We start from the raw sequence: 22,727 nt of genomic DNA, 5'->3' as shown, positions 1-22,727 counted from the left end.
TAGTTTTGCAAAAAAAATAAAAATAAAAAGGGGGCGTTCAACAGTCACAATGCAGGCAATTGCCCTTTTATTGCCTGCATTGTGAGGATTTTTTTTCTGGTGGATTAAAAGCATCATCTTTGAATTATTTCAATACAAAAGCAATTGTTTACCTACCTGCGGAACAAGACTGACGTGTATGTTACAGAAGTTCTCTCTTTTTGCCTTGAACTGGAATTGCCTGAAAGCTTCGATGAATGCCATTCCCTCAATGTCTCCAATTGTGCCACCCAACTGCAAAAAGGAATATAAAGTAAAAAAAAAAAAAAAAGAGAGAGAGTCACACTATCATAACAACAGCCATAGTTACACTACCAATTGTATGTATACAAGGAGGAATGGATATAGTGTGTAATCTCCTGATGTGAGGGTTGGACCCAAGAAGGTTGCCCTTTTGGTGTTTTGTCACAAGACATCTGTGTGACTTGGCCGGCCGTTCCTTTTTATAAAAGAAAACAGATCAAATGTTTTTTTCTTCGTCAAGAGATTTTTTTTATTGAAGAAGAGAAGACTTCAATGTTCGCAGTTTTGTAGTTACAGAAAAAGAAAAGTACAGACAAAACAAACACAACAAAGCCTATACTTCTGGAGACCTGAAGTGCAGCCTTCCATCTACTAATTGCAGAGAAGCTTACAGAGACTTCAAACACAACCAGAGAGCACATCATGTTAATATATCATGAGGTTACAGAGAAACGTGCTATAATTATGAACACAAGAATAAATAACAAGGCAATACAGGATCTGTGGCCTGAGTTCTCATTATTTTGCCAAACATACTGTATACAGTCGGGAGAACAAGTATTTGATACTGTGGTCCCAGCTCTCTTCCGATCATTGACCAGGTCCTGCCATGTAGTTCTGGGCTGATCCCTCACCTTCCTCATGATCATTGATGCCCCATGAGGTGAGATCTTGCATGGAGCCCCAGACCGAGGGAGATTGACCGTCATCTTGAACGTCTTCAATTTTCTAATAATTGTGCCAACAGTTGTTGCCTTCTCACCAAGCTCCTTGCCTATTGTATCAATTGTAGCCAATCCCAGCCTTGTGCAGGTCCAAAATTGTATCCCTGATGTCCTTACACAGCTCTCTGGTCTTGGCCATTGTGGAGAGGTTGGAGTCTGTTTGATGGAGTGTCTGGACAGGTGTCTTTTATATAGGTAACAAGTTCAAACAGATGCAGTTAATACAGGTAATGAATAGAGAACAGGAGGGCTTCTTATGGCCTGTACACACGATCCGAATATCGTACGAAAAATGTCGTCCGAGGAAGAATCGTACGATAATCGGATCGTTAGTACAGAGCTTTCTAGACCCAATCATGACAGTTCATCCGATATTATTTTATCAGGCATGCACAAAAAAATGTTCTCATATGGTACCAGATCGTACGATTTAGTCAGTACAGTTGTCGTCCGAAAATACAATACATATACATTACAACACATGACATCACTTCCGCTTTTTTTTTTTCCCGCTTTTTTTTTCTTCTGTCGTACGAGAATTTTCGTGACTTTAATAACCTATTTAATTTCTACTTGCGACTATTAAGTGAAAAAAGTCGTACAATCTGTCGTACGATATTCAGGCCTCATGCACACTGGACGTTTTTAGACGTTTTTACAGCAGCTATTTTTGGCAGTAGACGTTTTTTTCTACAGTCATTAAACTCTATCATTTTATCCTATGGGGGTTATTTACGAAAAGGCAAATCCACTTTGCACTACAAGTGCACTTGAAAGTGCAGTCGCTGTAGAAATATGGGGGCCGTGCAAGGAAAATAGAAAAAACAGCATTTCTGCTTGAACATGATTGGATGATAAAATGAGCAGAGCTTCCCCTAATTTCAGAGCTTCCCCTCTGATCTACAGTGATCTACAGCGACTGCACTTACAAGTGCACTTGCGGTGCAAAGTTGATTTGCCTTTTGTAAATAACCCCATGTGTCCATGAACACATAGGCGGTTATCAACAGTTTTGGGCAGTGGCATTTTTGAGCAGTAAAAAAAAAAAACTAGCGGGTTCTGAGAGACATTTTTTAAGCTGTAAAAACACTCTTAATGCTGATAAACGCCAATAAACGTTGATAAACGCTCAAACACTTTGCTCACCAGTGTTTAACGTTTTTGATCCATTGAATTTTTTTTTTTTTTTTATATTATTATTATTTTTTTTTTTTTTAAAGTGCTAACGCAAAAAAACGCTAATAAACACTAAGGCCCAGATTCTGAAAGGACTTATGACGGCGCAGCGCCATGTACGCCGTTGTAAGTCCTAATCCGACCCGTCGTATCTATGCGCCTGATTCTTAGAATCAGTTACGCATAGATATCCATTAGATCCGACAGGTGTAAGTCTCTTACACCGTCGGATCGTAACTGCATTTTTCCGCTGGCCGATAGGGGCGTGTAAGCTGATTTACGCGTCGAAATATGTAAATCAGCTAGATACGCGAATTCACGAACGTACGCCCGACCGACGCAGTAAAGTTACGTTTCCGTTAGGCTTTTCCCGGCGTATAGTTGCCCCTGCTATATGAGGCATAAGTGCGGCGTACCAATGTTAAGTATGGCCGTCGTTCCCACGTCGAAATTTGAAAAGGTTACGTCGTTCGCGTAAGTCATCCGTGAATGGGGCTGGAGGTCATTTACGTTCACGTCTAAACCAATGACGTCCTTGCGGCGTACTTTGGAGCAATGCACACTGGGAAAAAACATCAATCACGTCGGGTCACAGTAGATTTACATAAAACACGCCCCCCTAATCCAAATTTGAATTAGGCGGGCTTACGCCAGCCGATTTACGCTACGCCGCCGCAACTTACGGAGCAAGTGCTTTGAGAATACAGCACTTGCCCGTCTAAGTTGCGGAGGCGTAGCGTAAATCGGATACGTTACGCCTGGGCAAAGTTACGCCGCTTTACGAGAATCTGGCCCTAAAAACGCTATTGCAAAAATGTTGGAAGAAGCTGAAAAAAGTTGAAAAACTCATTGCAAAGCTACTGCCGTTTTTATAACATTATTTTAAGGTCCAGTGTGCATGAGGTCTTAAAGAAAAAATAACAGGTCTGTGAGAACCGGAATTCTTACTGGTTGGTAGGTGATCAAATACTTATGTCAGGCAATAAAATGAAAATGAATTATTTAAAAATCATACAATGTGATTTTTGGAATTTTTAGATTTCGTCTCTCACAGTTGAAGAGTATCTATGATAAAAATTACAGACCTCTACATGCTTTGTAAGTAGAAAAAAAAAGAAAAATTGTCAGTGTATCAAATACTTGTTCTCCCCTCTGTATATCGGCTGAAGGTCTGAAGAGCAGAAGGAGGAGGATGAAAGACGAATGCCTTCACTGGTTGTTGTGCCCATCTGATGTATACAGTGGCCCAGATTCAGGTAGAATGGAGCAATATTTGCGTGGGCAAAGAGCAAAGATTTTTCTCTGCGCCCACGCAAATATTTCCATTTGCCCAGCGATTCACGGAGCAGTAGCTCCGTAAATTGCGCGGGCGATATGCTAAACAGCCGGGCGTAAGGCTGCCTAATGTAAATGATCCCGCCGGGGGCGGGAATCATTTAAATTAGGCGCGCTCCCGCGCCGAGCGAACAGCGCATGCTCCGTCGGGAAACTTTCCCGACGTGCATTGCGGCAAATGACGTCGCAAGGACGTCATTTGCTTCTAAGTGAACGTGAATGGCGTCCAGCGCCATTCACGAATCACTTACGTAAACAACGTGAAATTCAAATTTCACGGGCGGGAGGCGCAGCTATACTTTAGCATAGGTTGCCCCAGCTATAGCAGGAGCAACCTTATGCTAAAGTCGCCGTACGGAAACTCCGTACCTTGCGTGCGCAGGGCCCGCGCAACTTTTGTGAATCGGTGGTAGTATGCAATTTGCATACTATACGACGATCACAATGGCCGCGCCCCCTAGCGGCCAACGCAAGAATGCAGCCTGGGATGTGAAGGCATAAGGAGGCTTATGTCTGTCACATCCTAGGCTGCAGTCGGTGTAACGAGGTTCCTGAATCAGGAGCACTCGTTACACCGGAGCAAGTAAGCACTTGCGCCGCGCAACCTATGGTTGCGCGGGCGCAAGTGCTTCTTGAATCTGGGCCAGTATGTGGAGCTGGGCTTTGTGGTTCCTCACAGAAATATTTGGCTATACATACAGGCTGAATCAGATTGAAGATGACAATTTCTCATTTCTAATCCAGTTGTTCTCTGGGTAATAGTGCTTGACCTTTGTTAGAAGGGCCAAGGGTCAGTGGAGGTAACCCCTTGGGTTCCACAGTGAGTATAACAAGCATGCTTTACTGCATATAAAGACTGATTTTACTGTTGTGGGTTTAGTAAAACTTTAAGGGCATGGCAGAGTTGAATTTATCTAAAAAAGACCTTGGGAGAGAAAATTCCAACTGTAGTTGCTGAAAGGATCTAAGCGTATTAGAAAGACATAAGAGGAAAGAGATGGGAGACACCAGCCTTGTACCACCAGTCTGAACCTTCCAAGGCAATCAACACCATAAGGTGTTTGTTATTCTATAGAGGGGTATACTTATAAAGAACTGATAGTCAAGAATTGTAGCAGCAGCGGTGACGAGGGCAGCAGGTAAATGTTTGGGAATAGGGGGCGAGGGGATAAAAGTATTGGTGCATGTTTGTACCTTAAATACCTGCTTGTACATACTAATGCCACGTACACACGATCAGAAATTCCGACCATGTGTAGGCCCCATCAGACATTTTCTGTCAGAATTTCCGACAGCAAAACTTTGAGAGCTGGTTCTCAAATTTTCCAACGGGAAATTCCGATCGTCTGTATGCAATTCCGACGCACAAAAATCCTACGCATGCTCGGAATCATTGAACTTCATTTTTCTCGGCTCGCCCTAGTGATGCAAGTCGCTGCGTTCTTGACGTTCGGAATTTCCGACAACATTTGTGTGACCGTGTGTATGCAACACAAGTTTGAGCCAACATTCCATCAGTAAAAAATCCACGGTTTTCTTGTCGGAAATTATGATTGTGTCTACGTGGCATTAGAGGTTAAAGTTGACGTAAACCCACTCTCATCCTTTCTAAACTACTGCCATAGTGCTGATCTATAAGGATATACATGCCTCCTGCATGTATCCTTACCTGTCAAATGCTTCCCCTCTGTCTGTTATAAGAACTGAAAACTGCAGATTCTGTGGGTGGGTCTGTTGTCTGGAGCTTGGTGGGTGGAGTCGTCCTCTACACTCCCCTTGTCAACATGCATTTTCTCTTGTATATTCCTTACACTGAATTCTGCTATAATCCCTAACATCCAGTCAAAATCCAGAAAAGTAACCACATGACTTCAGAAAAGGAGTGGGGGTGGGAATTAAAAAATAATGCCTGTCTCCAGGCTAGTGCATGAGATATGTAAATAACCTGATGTTGCAACTGTGATCGGGTGACCTCAGACACACACACACTGCAATATAACAATCAGATCACTTGAGCTTCTCCTCTGCCCAGCTCTCACTAGATACATCTAACCTAAATCAGATCACTTGTCTGTGTATATTCTGCTTTCTGTTCTGTGTTTTCACTGCACTGCACTGCATTTCCTCATCACACTGAACTGTGGATCACACCCCATGATGAGAAACATCCAGTCAAAACACAGTAATTGCAGCCAATCCTGAGAGAGCTGGAAGGGAGAGGAGGGGAGAGGAGGTGAGAGGGATGTGAATTGTGAACTTTTTACACAGGAAGTGCCTCTGTCTCAGGCTAGTGCATAAGATATGTAAATAACCTGTCACTCACAGCAAGGGGGCGGAACGGACTAAGGTTTTTCTCTGTAAGTCCGTTTTATTTCACTGAACAATAAAAGAGGATTGCTCAGAGCTGGATTAACTCTGTGTGAAAGACTGGGCACAGATGATAGGAAATCTTATTCTCTACATTGTGACATAAAAAAAAAAATTGGGTTTACATCCACTTTAAGATAGTGCTGCTGCAGACACAACCCAAACTAGGGGTTACACATGGGGAAAAACAAAATCACCAGCACAGCCCAAATGCAGGGCCATTAAACACGGCTCAGCCTGGCTCCATCTATAAATTTAAATGTTAGCTTTTAACAAATACATCAGAGGCTTTGTTTTAAATTACAAGTCATTGCCAAGTCAATCTCATCATCTATTTTAATAGTTCTTTCTGTCTTTGAAAGACAGAATAATAATAATATATTACCAGCAGAAGCGGTACTGTGGGCAATGAACCAAAAACCAGATGACAGTTTGTAACATTACATGCATACAGTTAGGTTAGCGAGTAGAGATATGTTGATATGAATGCAATTGGGTGAAAGCTGAGAGGCATCCAAAGCAAAGCGCAACAGGTTGGCAAGGATTTTATTTATTTAGGTAAGTGTGCCATCTAGTGGTGAATTTATAGTTGTTCATCATAACCAAACTGCATTTGGCTGAGATATCAAGGTTGATTTCCTAAAAGCCCATAGGCTGCAAAGATCAGAATACCCAATTATGTACAAGTAAATAAAAAAAAAACGGCATGTTTGCTTGTACATGATTGGATGATTGATGTCAGCAGAGCTCCCCCTCATTTACTAATATTTAGCAAAAAACTACTTGCAAAGTGAATAATTTATTTGCCTTTATCAAACCAACCCCTAAATTTTAATCTCTTGTGCTATCCATACAGACATAGGCCCGGATTCACATACATCGGCGCATATTTATGCCGGCGTAGCGTATCGAATATACGAAGTGGGCGTGAGCAATGCAAATGAGGCGTGGCCCCATGCAAATGATGGGCCGAGCGGCATAAAGATACGAATAACGAACGGCGCATGCGCCGTCCCGTGGATGCATCCCAGTGCGCATGCTCAGAATCACGTCGAAACTACTCCCTAAGGCCTCGTACACACGACGGGACATGTCCGATGAAAACGGTCTGCGACATGTCCGCTGGCGGATTTTGGTCTGATGGCTGTACACACCATCAGACCAAATTTCCCGCGGACAGCAAACGCGGTGACGTGGCCGCGCCTTTGCCGCGACGATGACGCGGCGACGTGCGCGACCCTGGAAGGTCAATGCTTCCACGCATGCGTCGAATCACTTCGACGCATGCGAGGGCTTTCGGCCGAGCGGACATGTCCGGTGAGTCGTATAGACGACCGAACATGTCCGACGGACAGGCTTCCAGCGGACATGTTTCTTAGCATGCTAAGAAACATTTGTGCGCTGGAAACCTGTCCAATCCACCGGAAAATTGTCCGGTCGGCCGTACAGATGACCGAACATGTCCGCGGACCAGTTTCAGCAGACATGTTCGGTCGTGTGTACGAGGCCTAAGATTCGACAGATCACTGCCTACGACGTTAACGTAACCTACACCCAGCCCTATTCACGTACAACGTAAACGACATAAGATACGACGGCTTGTGTTCCCTGGTCCATACCTTTGCATGGGTTGCGCCTCATCTATGGGGAATAACTTTACGCCGGACATACGACTTACGCAAACTGTGTATATTATGCGCCGGTCGCAAGTATATTCGTGAATCAACGTATCTCCCTCATTTCCATATTCGAATAGGAAATCAATGGGAGCGCCAGATGCGTCCAGCGTAACTATGCGCCCACGATACGCCGGCTTAGGAAAGTTACGTTGGTGGGATGAAGCCTATTTTCAGGCGTATCTTGGTTTCAGAGTCCGGCGCGTAGATACGACGGCGCATATTTGCACTTACACGGCGTATCTCGAGATACGTTGGCGTAAGTGCTTTGTGAATCCGGGCCATAGTAAGGAGAAATATATACAACATAAAATATATAGATGTGTTACTCCAAAAAGCTTTCAAAACTTTCAGTCATATACATGTATCGTGAGAAAAGAGATTAACAACGACAACTACACGTAAAATAATCAACTTTAGCTTTGCAAAAAGTTTTGTTTGTTAACCACTTCAAGTCCTGGCCAATTCTGACATTTCTCTCATACATGTAAAAATCAGAAAATGACTTATAACACTCAAAGATTTTATATTATATATTGTGACAGGAAGTCAGGTAAATCTGTGGGTGTTGTCACAAACGGGACATACATTTCTGCCTTGCTTAGACAATACACTAATCATTATTAGGCTTCATTTCCACTGGCGTTTTTACAGCCACTTTTCTGAGCGTTCTTTACAGCTTAAAAACGCCTGTCCATGTTATTCTATGGCTTCATTCCCACATAGACGTTTTTGAGCTGCAAATGGCATAGGCGTTTTTGAGCTGTAAAAAAAACGCAGGACCAGGGCGTTCTGAAGCTCCAGAGTAGAGCTGTAAAAACGCCAGACGTTAAAAAACGCTCAAAAACGCGCAAAAACGCGACCACAGCATTTTTAAAGCTGCAGCTCACAAAAAATTTTTTTTTTTTTTTTTTTTTACAAAATAAACATGGACAGGCGTTTTTAAGCTGTAAAAAAGCCTAACAACAGTGGCTGTAAAAACGCCAGTGGAAATGAAGCCTTAGGCGTCGGCTGCGAGAAATAGCCAGACAAGGTCTAAGGGCGTTGAAAGACTCCAGCTGTTCACGATGAGGCAATTAAGGCCTCTATAAGTAGTCCAAAGGATTACCACTAATGGGCTGCATCACTCCTAAGGCTGTGTGAGTAGGAGAGCAGTGCCAGAAGGTCTTCGGTGGAGGTGAGGAGAGGATTGATTTTTCTGTGTGATAAAAATCAAAAGACTATTGTTTTGTGCTGTATGACCAGCACTGTCTACCCAGCAGTAGGCTGTGTTAGACTTCAAAGATACGTTCCTGTGTGGAAGGTAGATGCCCAAAGTGGCTAGGATTTATTTTATGTTTGATTTTGTTTATGCTGTTTGGATGCTTGCAATTGTTTTCCAGCAATAAACCAAAACCTTTGTTTTCAACCGTCTTCGACTGCCAGTCTGTATAAATTCAGTGTGTGGTGAACCCATCCAAGGGGTCACACACCCCGCTACCAAGCTAACCCCTCACAATATATATATATATATATATATATATATATATATATATATATATATATATATATATACACACACACACACACACACACACACACACACACACACACATATATATATATATATATGTTTTAGCCCAGGTTCACACTGGGCTGCGGGAGTGAAGCCGTGCAAGTTCAGCTGAACTCGCACGATTTCACTCCCGCTGGCAGTCCCGATTTTGGGCGCGATTTAAGAGACATCTGTGCAGATTTCTGCACAGATGTCAATGTAAATCGCGGCCTGAAATCGCAAAAAGTAGTACAGGAACTACTTTTTGCAATCGGTGCAGCGCCGCAGATGCGGCGTTGCACCGATTAGGACGGTGCCATTGCCGACAATTGCCGGCAAATGCTGCCGATTTGAGATGCGATTTGGCATGTGAAATTGCATCTTAAATCATACCAAATCGTACCCAGTGTGAACCTGGGCATAAGTAGAGGCCTTAGGAGGATAAAATGATTGTGGTTGCATTTTTTCCTATGTGCTAGATATTTGTGCAGTGGTTTACAAAATGCATATTTTCAGGGAAAAATACACTTTAATGAATTTTAGTGCGCACAAGAAGCATAATACGCACATTTTTGGTAAAAAAAAATTAAAAGATGATGTTATGTCGAATAAACAGATATCTAACACTTTAAAATTTCACACTCCTGTGGAATGGCAAAAATCTCCATAGGTGAACCTTTAAAGCCTTTACAGGTTACCAGTTTAGAGTTAGACAGGAGGTCTTGCACTTGAATTATTGCACGGGGATGGGGGCACTTAAATTTTTTTTTATTATTATTATTTATTTTAAAAAAGATCCCTTGTGATAGCATGGGCCATGAAAGGTCCCCTTCATAGAGAGATCTGGAGTTTATTAGACTTGGCCTGATCAGCTGCTCCACTGGCCGCCAGGTAAACAAAAAATAAAAACCAGAAGTGACAAAAATGCTCATCACTCCAGTTTCTGATGTCACAAAGGGGGAGGAACAACCAAAGTTCCTCTCACTCTGTCTCAGGCATTGGATAGCCCATAGGTGCTCAACCTGTGGCCCTCCAGCGGAACTACATGAGGCATTGCAAGCCACTGACAGTTACAAGCATGATTCCCAAAGGTAAAGGCGTGATGGGACTTGTAGTTCTGCAACAGCTGAGTGGCCACAGGTTGAGCACCCATGGGATAGCCACACAGATCATTTTTACTTTGTTTAGAATCTCCTGCTCTAAAAAAAAATGATGCTGCAGCGATGACCAAGATATCACCGCTCCCGTGCCAGGGCATTTATATGTACGGCAGACAGTAAGTGGTTAAAGCTGAACTGTAGGTAGATAATAAAAAAGACACAAATGAATGAAGCTCTGTAATCATTAATACAGCATTACATGCATTTTTTCATTGCAAGAAGTCCCTGTACAGCAGGGTTGGTGTGTGAGGGGGAGAAGCAGCACAAAAAGGGAATCAGTTCATGTGCTGGCAAGGAGATGAATGGAGAAGGCGGACCTTTCATTTATCATCCCATCCTCCAATCCTAAATCCTTTTTCATCCATAGAAGCTATAGTACAGCTTCTATAAATGGAGTAGGTGGGCAGAAAGGGCAGACACGTTTGTCACTCTTGAGGTCTGTTGGCTGTATGAACTCTTGCCACACTAGAACTTTATGGTGGTGGTGGTAGGAGGGGGAGATTAGAGGAAGGTTTCAGCTAATGCATGAGCCACAACAAAAGGGACACATCAGACTTAATAGTAAGTCATGTGCCTACGGCTGTTTTTTTTTTTTTTTTTTTTTTTACTAAGTTTAAGCTTTATTGCCTTTTTTTTATAGACTAAGGCAGTTGTTATCAACCTAGTCCTTTAAAACCTTTCAATGCCCCAACAGTACAAATCATTTTATACCCATATAATTAAAGTTGAATTTATTAATTACACTACAAAGATGGAACTGACTTGCTTTAAAGTGAACTTAGCCAATTGCAAGGTCTCTATACATACTGTATGCTGCTATTATTTTCTGTGCCAAAGAACAATATAGAGCACCACCTAGTGACCACAGTCTGGTATTACAGCTGGGTAACTTGTATTCTATATATATTTATTTTTGCACTTAGCTCAGAATGAACAGGCTGAAAGTAACCTGACCCTCATGCCAAGACAAACATTTGATGCCTATAAATAAATGACTTCTCTCCTTGGTGATTGTTGTACACTTTTTTGTCTCTAGCTGTAAGTATTATTAGATTTGAGTCTCATGACTCGCAGGTTTGAAGAGCCTTGTAACATGAGCACTAATGAAAGAAACCCACATCACTGGATATAAAATTAACCCTAAGCTGTCTCCTCTGTATGTGTTTACATTGTCCTTTTATAACCAGCTATGCCTACCATTGGTTAACAACATACACAGTGCATCCAGAAAGTATCACAGTGCTTCACTTTTGCCACATTTTGTTATGTTACAGCCTTATTCCAAAATGGATTAAATTAATTATTTTCCTAAAAATTCTACAAACAATACCCCTAATGACAACATGAAAGAAGTTTGTTTGAAATCTTTGCAAATGTATTAAAAATAAAAAACGGAAAGAAAAAAAAAAAAATCACATGTTCATATGTATTCACAACTTTTGCCATGACAAAAGCTCTGAATACCTAAAATTGAGCTCGGGTGCATCCTCTTTCCACTGATCATCCTTTAGAGGTTTCTACAACTTGATTGAACATTTATGTACTTTTAGTTGATTGGACATGATTTGGAAAGGCATACATCTGTCTATATAAGGTCCCACAGTTAACAGTGCATGTCAGAGCACAAACCAAGCTATGAAGTCCAAGGAATTGTCTGTAGACTGCAGAGACAGGATTGTATCGAGGCACAGATCTGGGAAGGAAACCCAAAAATTTCTGCAGCATTGAAGGTCCCAATGAGCACAATGTGTCCTCCATCATCCATAAAAGAAAGAAATTTGGAATCACCAGGACTCTTCCCAGAGCGAACCGCACGGCCAAACTGAGCCATTGCGAAGAAGGGCCTTAGGGAGATTCCAGAAGAACAACCATCTCTGCAGCACTCCACCAATCAGGCCTGTATGGTAGAGTGGCCAGACATAAGCCACTTCTCAGTAAAAGGCACATGACCCCCCACCTGGAGTTTCAGACCATGAGAAACCAAATTCTCTGCTCAGATGAAACAGAGATTGAACTCTTTGGCCTAAATGGCAACCGTCATTGGAGGAAACCAGACACTGCTCATCACCTGGCCAATACCATCCCTACAGTAAAGCATGGTGGTGGCTGCATCATGTTGTGGGGATGTTTTTCAGTGGCAGGAACTGGGAGACTGGTCAGGATTGATGGAAAGAGGAATGCAGCAATGTACAGAGACATCCTTGATGAAACCCTGCTCCAGAGCGCTCTGGACCCCAGACTGGGGTGAAAGTTCATCTTCCAACAGGACAGTGACCCTAAGCCAGGGCCGTCTTTCTGAGCGGGCACCCCTGGGCACAGCCCAGGGGCCCCATGTTCATCTGGGGCCCCATCAGAGCTGGACAAGCTTTAGCCAGGGAAGTGTTGGTTGATGCGCTCGATGTGCACTGAATGCAAATGAGTAGTCGGCTGCTCTATAGGAGGAAAGAAGTGAGAGAGGGAGCTTGGTAGGGTGCATTTATTCCTTGCCATTCCCGGGTGTGCTGCGGATGTTCCACAAGTGGAGCAAGGCGTTTCTGGTGCTGCTGTGGAGAGCCTTAGTTAGCTGATATCTTGGGCGGTGTACAGCTCCACATCCCATCCGAAGATGCCAGCTAACTAAGGCTCCCCACAGCAGCACCAGAAAGTTCAGAAGCACCTTTCGTCACTCGCGGAACATCCGTAGCACACCCCGGGAATGGCCAGGAAACCTGTAGTTCAATCCACCTTCTCCTCCCCCCCCCCTTTCATGGCTGGTGAGACGCTCCATGCTCACTGCTCAGTGTGCAGTGACAAGCGGCTCAGGAGGTGTGGCCGTCCTGGAAGGGATCTCCACGCTGCTCTGTCCTGTACCCTCCAGCATGACACACATCCCTTCTCCCGCCCCTCTCACCCTGCATGTGTGCCGCTACTTCTGTGAAGGGGATGAGGGGGCGGGAAGATTAAGGAGCCAAAGATTACAATGAGAGAAGTCACTGACTGAGAGCCCCCGGGGACCATTCAAGTAAGTGAGCACTGTGACCAGACCCCCTACTCCCCCTTCCTTCTCTCCCCCTTCCTTCTCTCCCCCCACATTCCTTCTCTCCCCCCACATTCCTTCGCTCTCCTCCTTCTCCCCCCCCCTCCTTCTCTCCCCCCACATTCCTTCTCTCTCCCCCCCTTCTCTCCCCCTTCCTTCTCTCCCCTTCTTCTCCTCCCCCTCCTTCTCTCCCCTCTTCCTTCTCCCCCCCCACATTCCTTCTCTCTCCCCCCCTTCTCTCCCCTCTTCCTTCTCTCCCCTCTTCCTTCTCTCCCCCTCCTTCTCTTCCCTCCCCCCACCTTCCTTCTCTCTCCCCGCCTTCTCTCCCCTCTTCATTCTCCCCCCCCCCACCTTCCTTCTCTTTCTCCCACCTCTCTCTCCCCCCGCCTTCTCCCCCCCCCCTTTCTTCTCACCCCTCTTCCTCCTTCTCTCCCCCCTCTTCTTTCTCCCCCCTCTTCTTTTTCTCCCCTCTTCCTTCTCTCTCTCCCCCGCCCCCCCTTTCTCTCCCCCCATCCTTCTCTCCCCCCCGCCTCCCCCCCCTTTCTCTCCCCCCATCCTTCTCTCCCCCCCATCCTTCTCTCTCTCCTCCTCCTTCCTCTCCCTTTCTTCTCCCCCCCCCCTCCCCCTCCTTCTCCTCCCTCTTCCTTCTCTCCCCCTCCTTCCCCTGCCTTCTCTCCCTCCTTCCTTCTCCTCCCTCATTCTCCCCCCCACTTCCAGACATGCTGAATCTGGTGACAGCGGCAAGTCACACACTGAATTTTGTGGCAGGTGACAGCGGCAAGTCACACACTGAATTTTGTGGCAGGTGACAGTGGCAAGTCACACGCTGAATCTGGTGGCAGGGGACGGGTGGCAAGCGACACACTGAATTTGGTGGCAGGGGACGGGTGGCAATTGACATGCTAAATCTGGTGACAGGTAACACACTGAATTTGGTGGCAGGTGGCAAGTGATACGCGCCATCTGGTGGCAGGGGATGGGTGGCAATTGACACGCTAAATTTGTTGACAGGTGAAGGTGGCAAGTGACACACTGAATTTGGTAACAGGGGACGGTGGCAAGCGACACACTGAATTTGGTAACAGGGTATGGTGGCAAGTGACACGCTGTAAAGTATAAATATTGTACTTCGATTCTTGAGAGTAGGTGCATAAATTGGGGAAACCTTGTAGGGGCCCCATAGCATTACTTTGCCCAGGGGCCCATGATGCTATTAGGATGGCCCTGCCCTAAGCACACACCCAAGATAACAAAGGAGTGGCTATGGGACAACTCTGTGAATGTCCTTGAGTAGCCCAGCCAGAGACCAGACCTGAACCCGATTGAACATCTCTGTAGAGATCTGAAAATGGCTGTGCACTGAAGCTCCCCATCCACCCTGATGGAGCTTGAGAGGTCCTGCAAAGAAGAATGGGAGAATCTTCTCAAAAATAGGTGTGCCAAGCTTGTAGCATCACACTCAAAAAGACTTGAGGCTGTAATTGGTGCCAAAGGTGCTTCAACAAAGGCTGTAAATACTTATGTACATTGGAATTTTTATTTTTATTCTTAATAAATTTGCAAAGATTTCAAACAAACTTCTTTCACGTTGTCATTATGGGGTATTTCTTGTAGAATTTTGAGGAAAATAATGAATTTAATCCATTTTGGAATAAGGCTGTAACACAGGGATATGCAATTAGCGGACCTCCAGCTGTTGCAAAACTACAAGTCCCATCATGCCTCTGGGTGTCATGCTTGTGGATGTCAGAGTCTTGCTATGCCTCATGGGACTTGTAGTTCTGCAACAGCTGGAGGTCCGCTAATTGCATATCCCTGCTGTAACATAACAAAATGTGGAAAAAGTGAACTTTCCGAATTCACGGTACATGTACAGTCACAGTTTGTCCGTATGGATAAAGAAACTGTGTTTTAGGGCCTTTCTTCTGATCATATTAATCAGAGTAGTAAAAACGATGTCAGTGTCTTCATAGTCAAATACAAAATGTAGTAAAAATCAATGTTGCTGTATTTTGTGTCAGCATGCAAAACTTGGTTACAAAATTCTGAATAAAAGACACCAGCGGTTTATAGCTAAAAGTTATCTGCACTTGCCTCAATAACACATATTTGTGGCTCCTGGCGGTCTTTGTCCACAGGGACCTTTGCTTGATTCATCACCCACTCCTGAATGGCGTCAGTGACATGTGGGACCACTGCAATAAAGATGACAGCTTTCATCAGACATGGAGGACTTTACTAAATAGGAATAGAACATACGCGGTTACAGATTAGCACAGCTCAGCAGCCTCAGGGCTAGTTTCAGGCACATTTGACCTGTGACCACCCAGTAACAGGCTATGCTACGTAATATCTTACAGCTCTGCACTCTCCTCTTGAGCAGACCAAGCACTTATTTATTTATGACTTACCTTACTGTCACCCCAAGTCTCCAAGTGAGTTGCTGCACTTAATCCTCTCCCTGCACTGCCGCTGCTCATATATCCCACTGATCACAAAAAGAAAAAATTATAGCAGCGGGATGCTAACTCCTGATTGGATGGAGCAGCATGTAATTACAAGTCAGGTTGTACCGTGTGGAAAGAGAGTGGATACCTTGCGCTGCCAATTATACGTAGATGGTAGCTGCTAACACGGCTCATTCAAAAAAGCAAAACAACAAAGGGATACATATGTGTAGCGCTAAAATTGACAAAGTGAATATCAAAATACCATACTGTGTGTAGTGATAAAAATTAAAACACATATAACATTAATAAATATTGTGCACAAATCATAAAACTTGTATGGGTCCCTCTGGTGCGAGGAATAAGAGAATGTGCCAGACTGGCACGTGATCTGATACACCTGTTGTGGTATCAGATGTGAATACAAAGTTCAACAAAACACAACGCTGTGATAACCAAATAGGTATGACAAAGTTCATCAGCATCAACAAATCATTCAGGTGAGTGAATAGATGGAAAATGTGTGACTTCTTTAACGTGACAATCCCACCACCAGAAAGAGTGCAGGCTTACCGGAATTTGTTGACCACTGATGGCGTATGCCAACAAAGGTCAATCAAGGCTTTGTATGACAGATGTCAAAAAACGATCCTTGGCAGGAAACATAGGCCCAACTGGCTGAGATGTCTTTAAATAGGAAAGGTCCCCGGGAGCAAGATGGAAGCTGTACTGATATTGGAATCCCGAAACCGATTGGCTCAGTGTATTAATGGTGCATAAAGAAAAGAAAGAAGGGTGGCCACATAGCGTAACTCCGTATGATAAATAAAATACGTTTTTATTCACAGCTAACAAACTTACATTTGGCTGGAAATATAAGAGCTCTTGCATGCAAATGGGGCGACAGTGGAGTCCTCCCGACGCGTTTCGTGGTCAAAAGCACATCGTCTGGGGTTGTACTGTGTGGGAGGGTGTCTGGGAGTAAGTACTTCACGGGTAGAGATAGACTCCATAATTACCACTTTCATCTGGAGAGGCGGGGTGGCGAGGATCGCTAAGCAAACTTTACAGCTACCTACCTTGGAGTGGGGTCTGGCACTCCCCTGTCTCCAAACTATATTACTTCATAAATGGCGCATGCCAATTGGTGGTTTTATCCTGAGACCAACAATGCGGGTGCTGCTCTAGAGGCAGCCATCCTCACCTCATATGAATCTCTCCAGAACCTCATACACCGTCTGTCGCTTAGGGGGAGGGAAGGGGTAAATGTTTTGGCCATGACCTTGCGGATATTTAAAATCTCTAAACTATTACCACCCAGCACCCCAGCTAAATATTCTCCCAACACCCCGCTATGGGGAAACCCATGCCTACCATAATTTCATCAGAGAACCAACGGGGGGTACTGGTTTAAGAAAGGGGTAAAAACGATATCGCACCTATTTATAGACAATACGTTCCGTTGATTTGAGGAATTCCAGAGAGACTTTGGACTCCCACGCACGGCCTACTTCCAATATCTACAGATACGACATACCGATGCGGCACAATTCGGGCTGCGAAATAGAGATGTGTACGTCTCCACTTGAAGACTTGCTGACGGATCCCTCCCACACCAAACTAGTTTCCTCTTACTATAAGATTCTACTACACTCCACGACCGCTAGGCTTACCACCATTGAACAGAGATGGCGCACAGACATACCTGAGCTGACGGAGGAGATCTGGGGTGAAATTCTTCCGCTCCAGGTGCCCTCCGTCATCTCCTCAAGGGATAAGGTGATCCAGACCAAACTGCTGTATAGATCATATATTTTACACCATATTTGTTATATAGACTGAAGAGATTATCCACTCCTGTGTGCACTCAATGTGGAATGGCCGATGGCACGTTCTTGCATCTGATGTGGGAGTGTGCTCCGATCAGGAAGTTTTGGTCGGATGTTAAAACCTTCATCAGCTCTGTAGCTGAGATACCAAACATTTGTAATCCTCTTAGATGTCTGCTGGGATATGTTGATGATGAAGCATTGTCCAAAAATGTGCAATCCTTTATACGCATAGTGATGTTTTACCAGGGCTGTGGAGTCGGAGTCGAGGAGTCGGAGTCGGGGGAAATTTTGGGTACCTGGAGTCGGAGTCGGAGTCGGCAAACAATGCTCCGACTCCGACTCCTACTAAATTTAGATTGGAATTAAAAAAAAAAAAAGCAAGTTTAAATGTCCCAATTCACAAAAAGTTATAATTAATGACTTCTCTACTGTAAGAATAAAGACCAATGCATGCAGTGCCTCACGTAACCGCAAAACGAACACGTTAAGTGACCGTGAAGAAGCATGCTTTTCATGTGCTTCACTATATGGCACGCAACGCACAATTAGGAGCTGCAATACTTATACTTTCCATAGTGTTGTGTTCTGCTTTTACAGGGAACGCATGTTAGAGAACCAGTAAGTGTCCAAATAAAAAAATTCCAACAGGAGTTTTATAAAGCACTAAAAGAAGTTGAAAAAGTATGATCGCTCATCAAAACTTACTGTTGAAGAAGCCATCCTTGTTTATCCAGAGATCGTTAGTGATGTGGCCAGAATAGTTACTGCAATGCCACCCACCCAAGTCAGTGTCGAAAGATTATTTTCAGCCCTAAAAATAATAAAGTCTGACTTTAGAGCCTCTATGAAAGAGGATCTGGCAGAGGCAATTCTCTTCCTTAGAACTCTACATTGAATTGATTTGCATTTGCCAAGCCTATAACTACATTTCAAGATTAATATAAACCATTTCTAGGTTTTGCAGATTTTGTTTTTGGTTCATTATAGATAAGCTTTGTTTTTGTTCTAAAACAACCAAATAATGTGGTTTGTATTTTTGAACTGGTAAAGATCCTGTTCCTGATGTTTATGCCTGCTGCTACTATCCAGTCACTTGATTGTTTTCATTGTGTTTGTCTTTTGCTTAAACTGTGCAATACAGTAGACTGTTGGCTTCCCAGCCAGTAGTCCTGTGGTAGGTTGCGTTTCTTTCCCTCAAGGAATGTATAAAATACATTTGCATATTAATACAGAGGAGTCGGAGTCGGGGAGTCGGAGTCGGAAGTACATAAAACTGAGGAGTCGGAGTCGGAACATTTATCTACCGACTCCACAGCCCTGTGTTTTACGCAAAAAAACGATAACCATGCACTGGAAATCCCAATCCGCACCAACTATAAAGTTCTGGCTTACCATTATTAACCAAGCAATACCACTATATCAGGGCTCGATAAAATCCGGGCGCCCGGTCGCAATTGCGACAAGAAATTGTGACCTGGCGCCTGGGGAAGCTTAGGCCTGCAGAAGGGGGGTTATTTAAAATGTGTATATGAGGTGAATGGAACAGCCAGCAAGTGCAAATGTCAGTTGTAATCATATTTAAACAGTAATGTAAAATACTCTAAGGCTGCATTCACACCGGCTGCATTCACACCACCGACTACCGGCCGGCGTGCGATCGCGCAGTGGGGGAGGTGGGGGCGCACGGAGACACAGGATCCTGTGTCTCCGTGCGCCCCCACCTCCCCCCGCCGCGCAATCACGGTGGACCCACGCCCGCCGGTAATTGAGGCCGTGGCTTTGCGGCCTTTACAGAAGGAAGCTTAGGCCTGCAGAAAGCCACAAAGCCGGGGGCCTCAATTACCGGCCGGCACGGCGGGCAGGGCTGTCTTAATGAGAGGGCACACCTGGGCACTGCCCAGGGGCCCCAGCTGCATGGGGGGCCCCTGCCCTTTCCCCAAAGCAGCTTGTCCTTGAGCCCGGGCTGCCCCTCTACATCCCAGATGTCCCTCCAGCACTCTCACCCTTCTTCACCCTAGATATCCCCTACCTCCTACCTACTTGATTTCTGTTTACCTGCACTGTCTTCATTGTAGGGGCCCCAGAGCATTACTTTGCCCAGGGGCCCATGATGCTATTAAGACGGCTCTGACGGCGGGGGCGCACGGAGACACATGATCCTGTGTCTCCATGCGCCCCCACCTCGCGATCGTGGTGGGCCCGCGCCGGCCAGTAGTCAGTGGTGTGAATGCAGCCTTAGAGTATTTTACATTACTGTTTAAATATGATTACAACTGACATTTGCACTTGCTGGCTGTTCCATACACCTCATATACAAGTTTTAAATAACCCCCCAGATGTTCAGCAGTATAACACAGAATGCAATTAGGAACTACACCAAAATGGTTTACCTGGCTCCTAGATTCCAAGCAAATTTGTCAAACCCTGCACTATATAAGTTAACATATGAATCTAGAGGATGTCCAAAGAAGTTCTCCAAAATATGGAACTCTGGGTTACCTCAGATAGTACCATACCACCTGCCCCCTAGGGTACAACTCGTAATAGGGATATTATGGTCCGATTACTGACAGTGCCTACGCCCTGACTAGAGTAAACTATGCTGTGTGCTGATGTTTTCTGTGTACCGTTTCATACTATTCACCTGTATACCTGATTAACGTATTGCACTATGTTTGCAGCGATGTTCGCTATGACTATAAACTGTGTAACTAGTACGTGTTATGTTTATAAAAAACAATAAAAAAGTTAACCTTTAAAAAAAAGTACTTCACGGGTTCCATTATAGCCCTCCAGATATTCCACTAGATCTTATTTTGTACAGCTATTTGTATACTTCTCATTTTAATGTCATTGATTTTTTTTTTTTTTTTTGCATCATTTTAGATAATAAAAATATAACTTCAGATGATAATTCAGCCCACTGCTGCCCAATTAAATAGAATTCACTCTCTCTGGGAACTGTCCATGAGAGCTTGGCAGCATTTTAAAGCCTTCAAGCACCACTTAGTCTCCCATAGACTGCTCCCAGCTCTTTGGTGTGTTTATGTCTATGTAACATTGTTGCAACCTCTTGAAACTGTCATATCTGGGTTAATGCAAGGCTTGACAAATTTGTTTTGAATCTCGGAGCCAGCTAAAACAAAAGTTAGGAGTCAGTATATTTTTAACTAAGAAATCTTACGGGTAGAACAAGTAACATGTTCCCGAAGGTGAAGTTATCCTCTAACCCTTGCACAGCCAGAGACATTTTTGCATTTTTTGCACACGTTTAAAAAATAATTTTAGGCCTGAAGATTACAAAAAAAATATATATATATTTTCTGAAAGCAGACACCCTAGAGAATAAAACAGTGGCAGCTTCAATTTTTTATGTCACACAGTATTACTGCATAGGAAACACACATTTTCAGTTAAAAAAAAAAACAATGTGACAGAACCCACTGTCACTGTGTGTTTTGGAAGGGACTGTGGGCAGGCCTCTCACCCACATATTATGGCCCAGAAGAGACTGGAGACCTGGGGACAAGCTGGCATTGAGATAATGTAATGTAATGCTACATCCCTTCTCCCCCATCCCCCCTCCTCTTGCTGCTGTGTCTAATTGTGTTGGTAAATGGCACATATTGCAGCCTGTGTATTAAGGTGAAAAAACTTCTGACACTGACCAGCCCCCCTATTTTACTCACCTTTGCCCATTAGTTCCCACGCCGGAAATGTGCTGTACCCCTCTGCCCGGGGTTCTCGGCTCTTCATTAGATAGATTAATAGCATCGCAGCTATTGGCTCCCGCTGCTGTCAATCTAATCCAATGATGCAAAGCGCTGAGGGGTGGGGCCAAGTCCGGCATTCTGTGTCTATGCACACAAATGCTGGACTCGGGAGCGCGCCTGCAAAATAACCCCCCCTGAAAACTGCTTCTCTCTAGGGGGTTAACTGATGCAAAGGAGGAGCCACAGGTGCTGCTGGGAGACCCCAGAAGACAATGATCAGGGCCACACTGTGCAAAACTAACTGCACAGTGGAGATAAATATATAATATGTTTGTTACTTTAAAAAAAAAAAAAAATAAGATTTACAATCACTTTAAATATATCAGTACCCTATATTTTCCATAGGCAACACTTTAAAGGCCCCCTATAAGTCATCAGTTTAGCGTTATGGAGGATCTCTTGTGCTAGAATTCTCTCTCTCATTCACACATATAACATGTGCATCGCAATCAACATATCCAGGCGTAGGCTTCCCCCCAAGTGTGATTATGTTTGTATGTGCGCATATATGTGGAGGAGTGGGGGGCTTCAATTTTTTTTGGGGGGGGGGGGGATTTTGTGTGTTTGGGTGTAACTTTTTAATGTAACTTTATGTAAACTACTTCAAATGCTGTTTTGTCTGGCATTTTTATTGAGACATTTCTTCGAATGACAACTGCATCAAAGGAAGAAACTTCAGACTTACAGTAGCTGAGCAACCACTTATAAAGCCAACAGACCATCCATCATATTCAAGCCACAAGGCAGCAGCTTCTTCCTTAGTTCAACAGAAATAGTATCAGCATTCTTCTCAACTTTGTCAAAAGACTTTTGTAAATTGCTCTGTCCTAAAACCTACAGACACTTAGCTACAACTTCTTATGGAAAAAAACATATCAAAGGCTAAAGCATTTGTGCCATCTCAGCCAACACTAAGTGCCAACCTGAGGTGTGCTTGCTTTAACTGGGGGGCCATGAGACCTGGGGGACCTTGCTCATTATAAATGACCTTATGCTTCCTTCAAACTCATCTCTAGCTGAACTCTGAACACGCTCTCTTTTCTTACTCCAATGAGCTGCTGATTTGTTTATGTAAGTTGTAGGGCGGCAATTACCTGGCCGGCAGCTCATTGAAAAAAAGAAAGAAAGAGCGCAAGTTCAGAATTTGGCTAGAGAGGAGTTTGGAGGAAGAGCTCATTTTTATTGTCTATATTGGTCTTACTCAACCTTTTTGCCCCAGAGGAATCCCTTGAAATTAATTTCAGTTTTTGGGGAAATCCTGCTAAACCATTTATTTGGCAGTCAGTGGGGAAATGCCTCCTACATTGATGCCCAGAGTCAAGAATGCCCCACTTACAGTGGTGGTCAGACTGCCACACTTACAGACAGCTAAAAAGATCGGTGGGGTCATGCAGCTGGCTTTGC

The 22,727-nt window shown here is 44.1% G+C and overlaps 1 protein-coding gene across 5 annotated transcripts in view; it reads right to left on the bottom strand.

Moving 5' to 3' along the window:
- CTPS2 (CTP synthase 2) overlaps positions 1-22,727 on the bottom strand; it is a 414,745-nt gene that overhangs the window by 364,469 nt on the left and 27,549 nt on the right. For all 5 annotated transcript variants that reach the window (XM_040338655.1, XM_040338657.1, XM_040338654.1 and 2 more), the window contains 2 exons: positions 15,366-15,466; positions 157-273 (listed from right to left, as the gene is read on the bottom strand). In XM_040338655.1, the coding sequence (XP_040194589.1) occupies positions 157-273; positions 15,366-15,466 (218 nt within the window). The remainder of the gene's footprint in view (positions 1-156; positions 274-15,365; positions 15,467-22,727) is intronic.

This window comes from Rana temporaria, chromosome 2 (genome assembly GCF_905171775.1).
Source record: "Rana temporaria chromosome 2, aRanTem1.1, whole genome shotgun sequence".
NCBI classification, from domain to species: Eukaryota; Metazoa; Chordata; class Amphibia; order Anura; family Ranidae; genus Rana; species Rana temporaria.
Note: the sequence above shows the minus strand (reverse complement) of the source record. Positions and strands in the feature narration are given on the sequence as shown.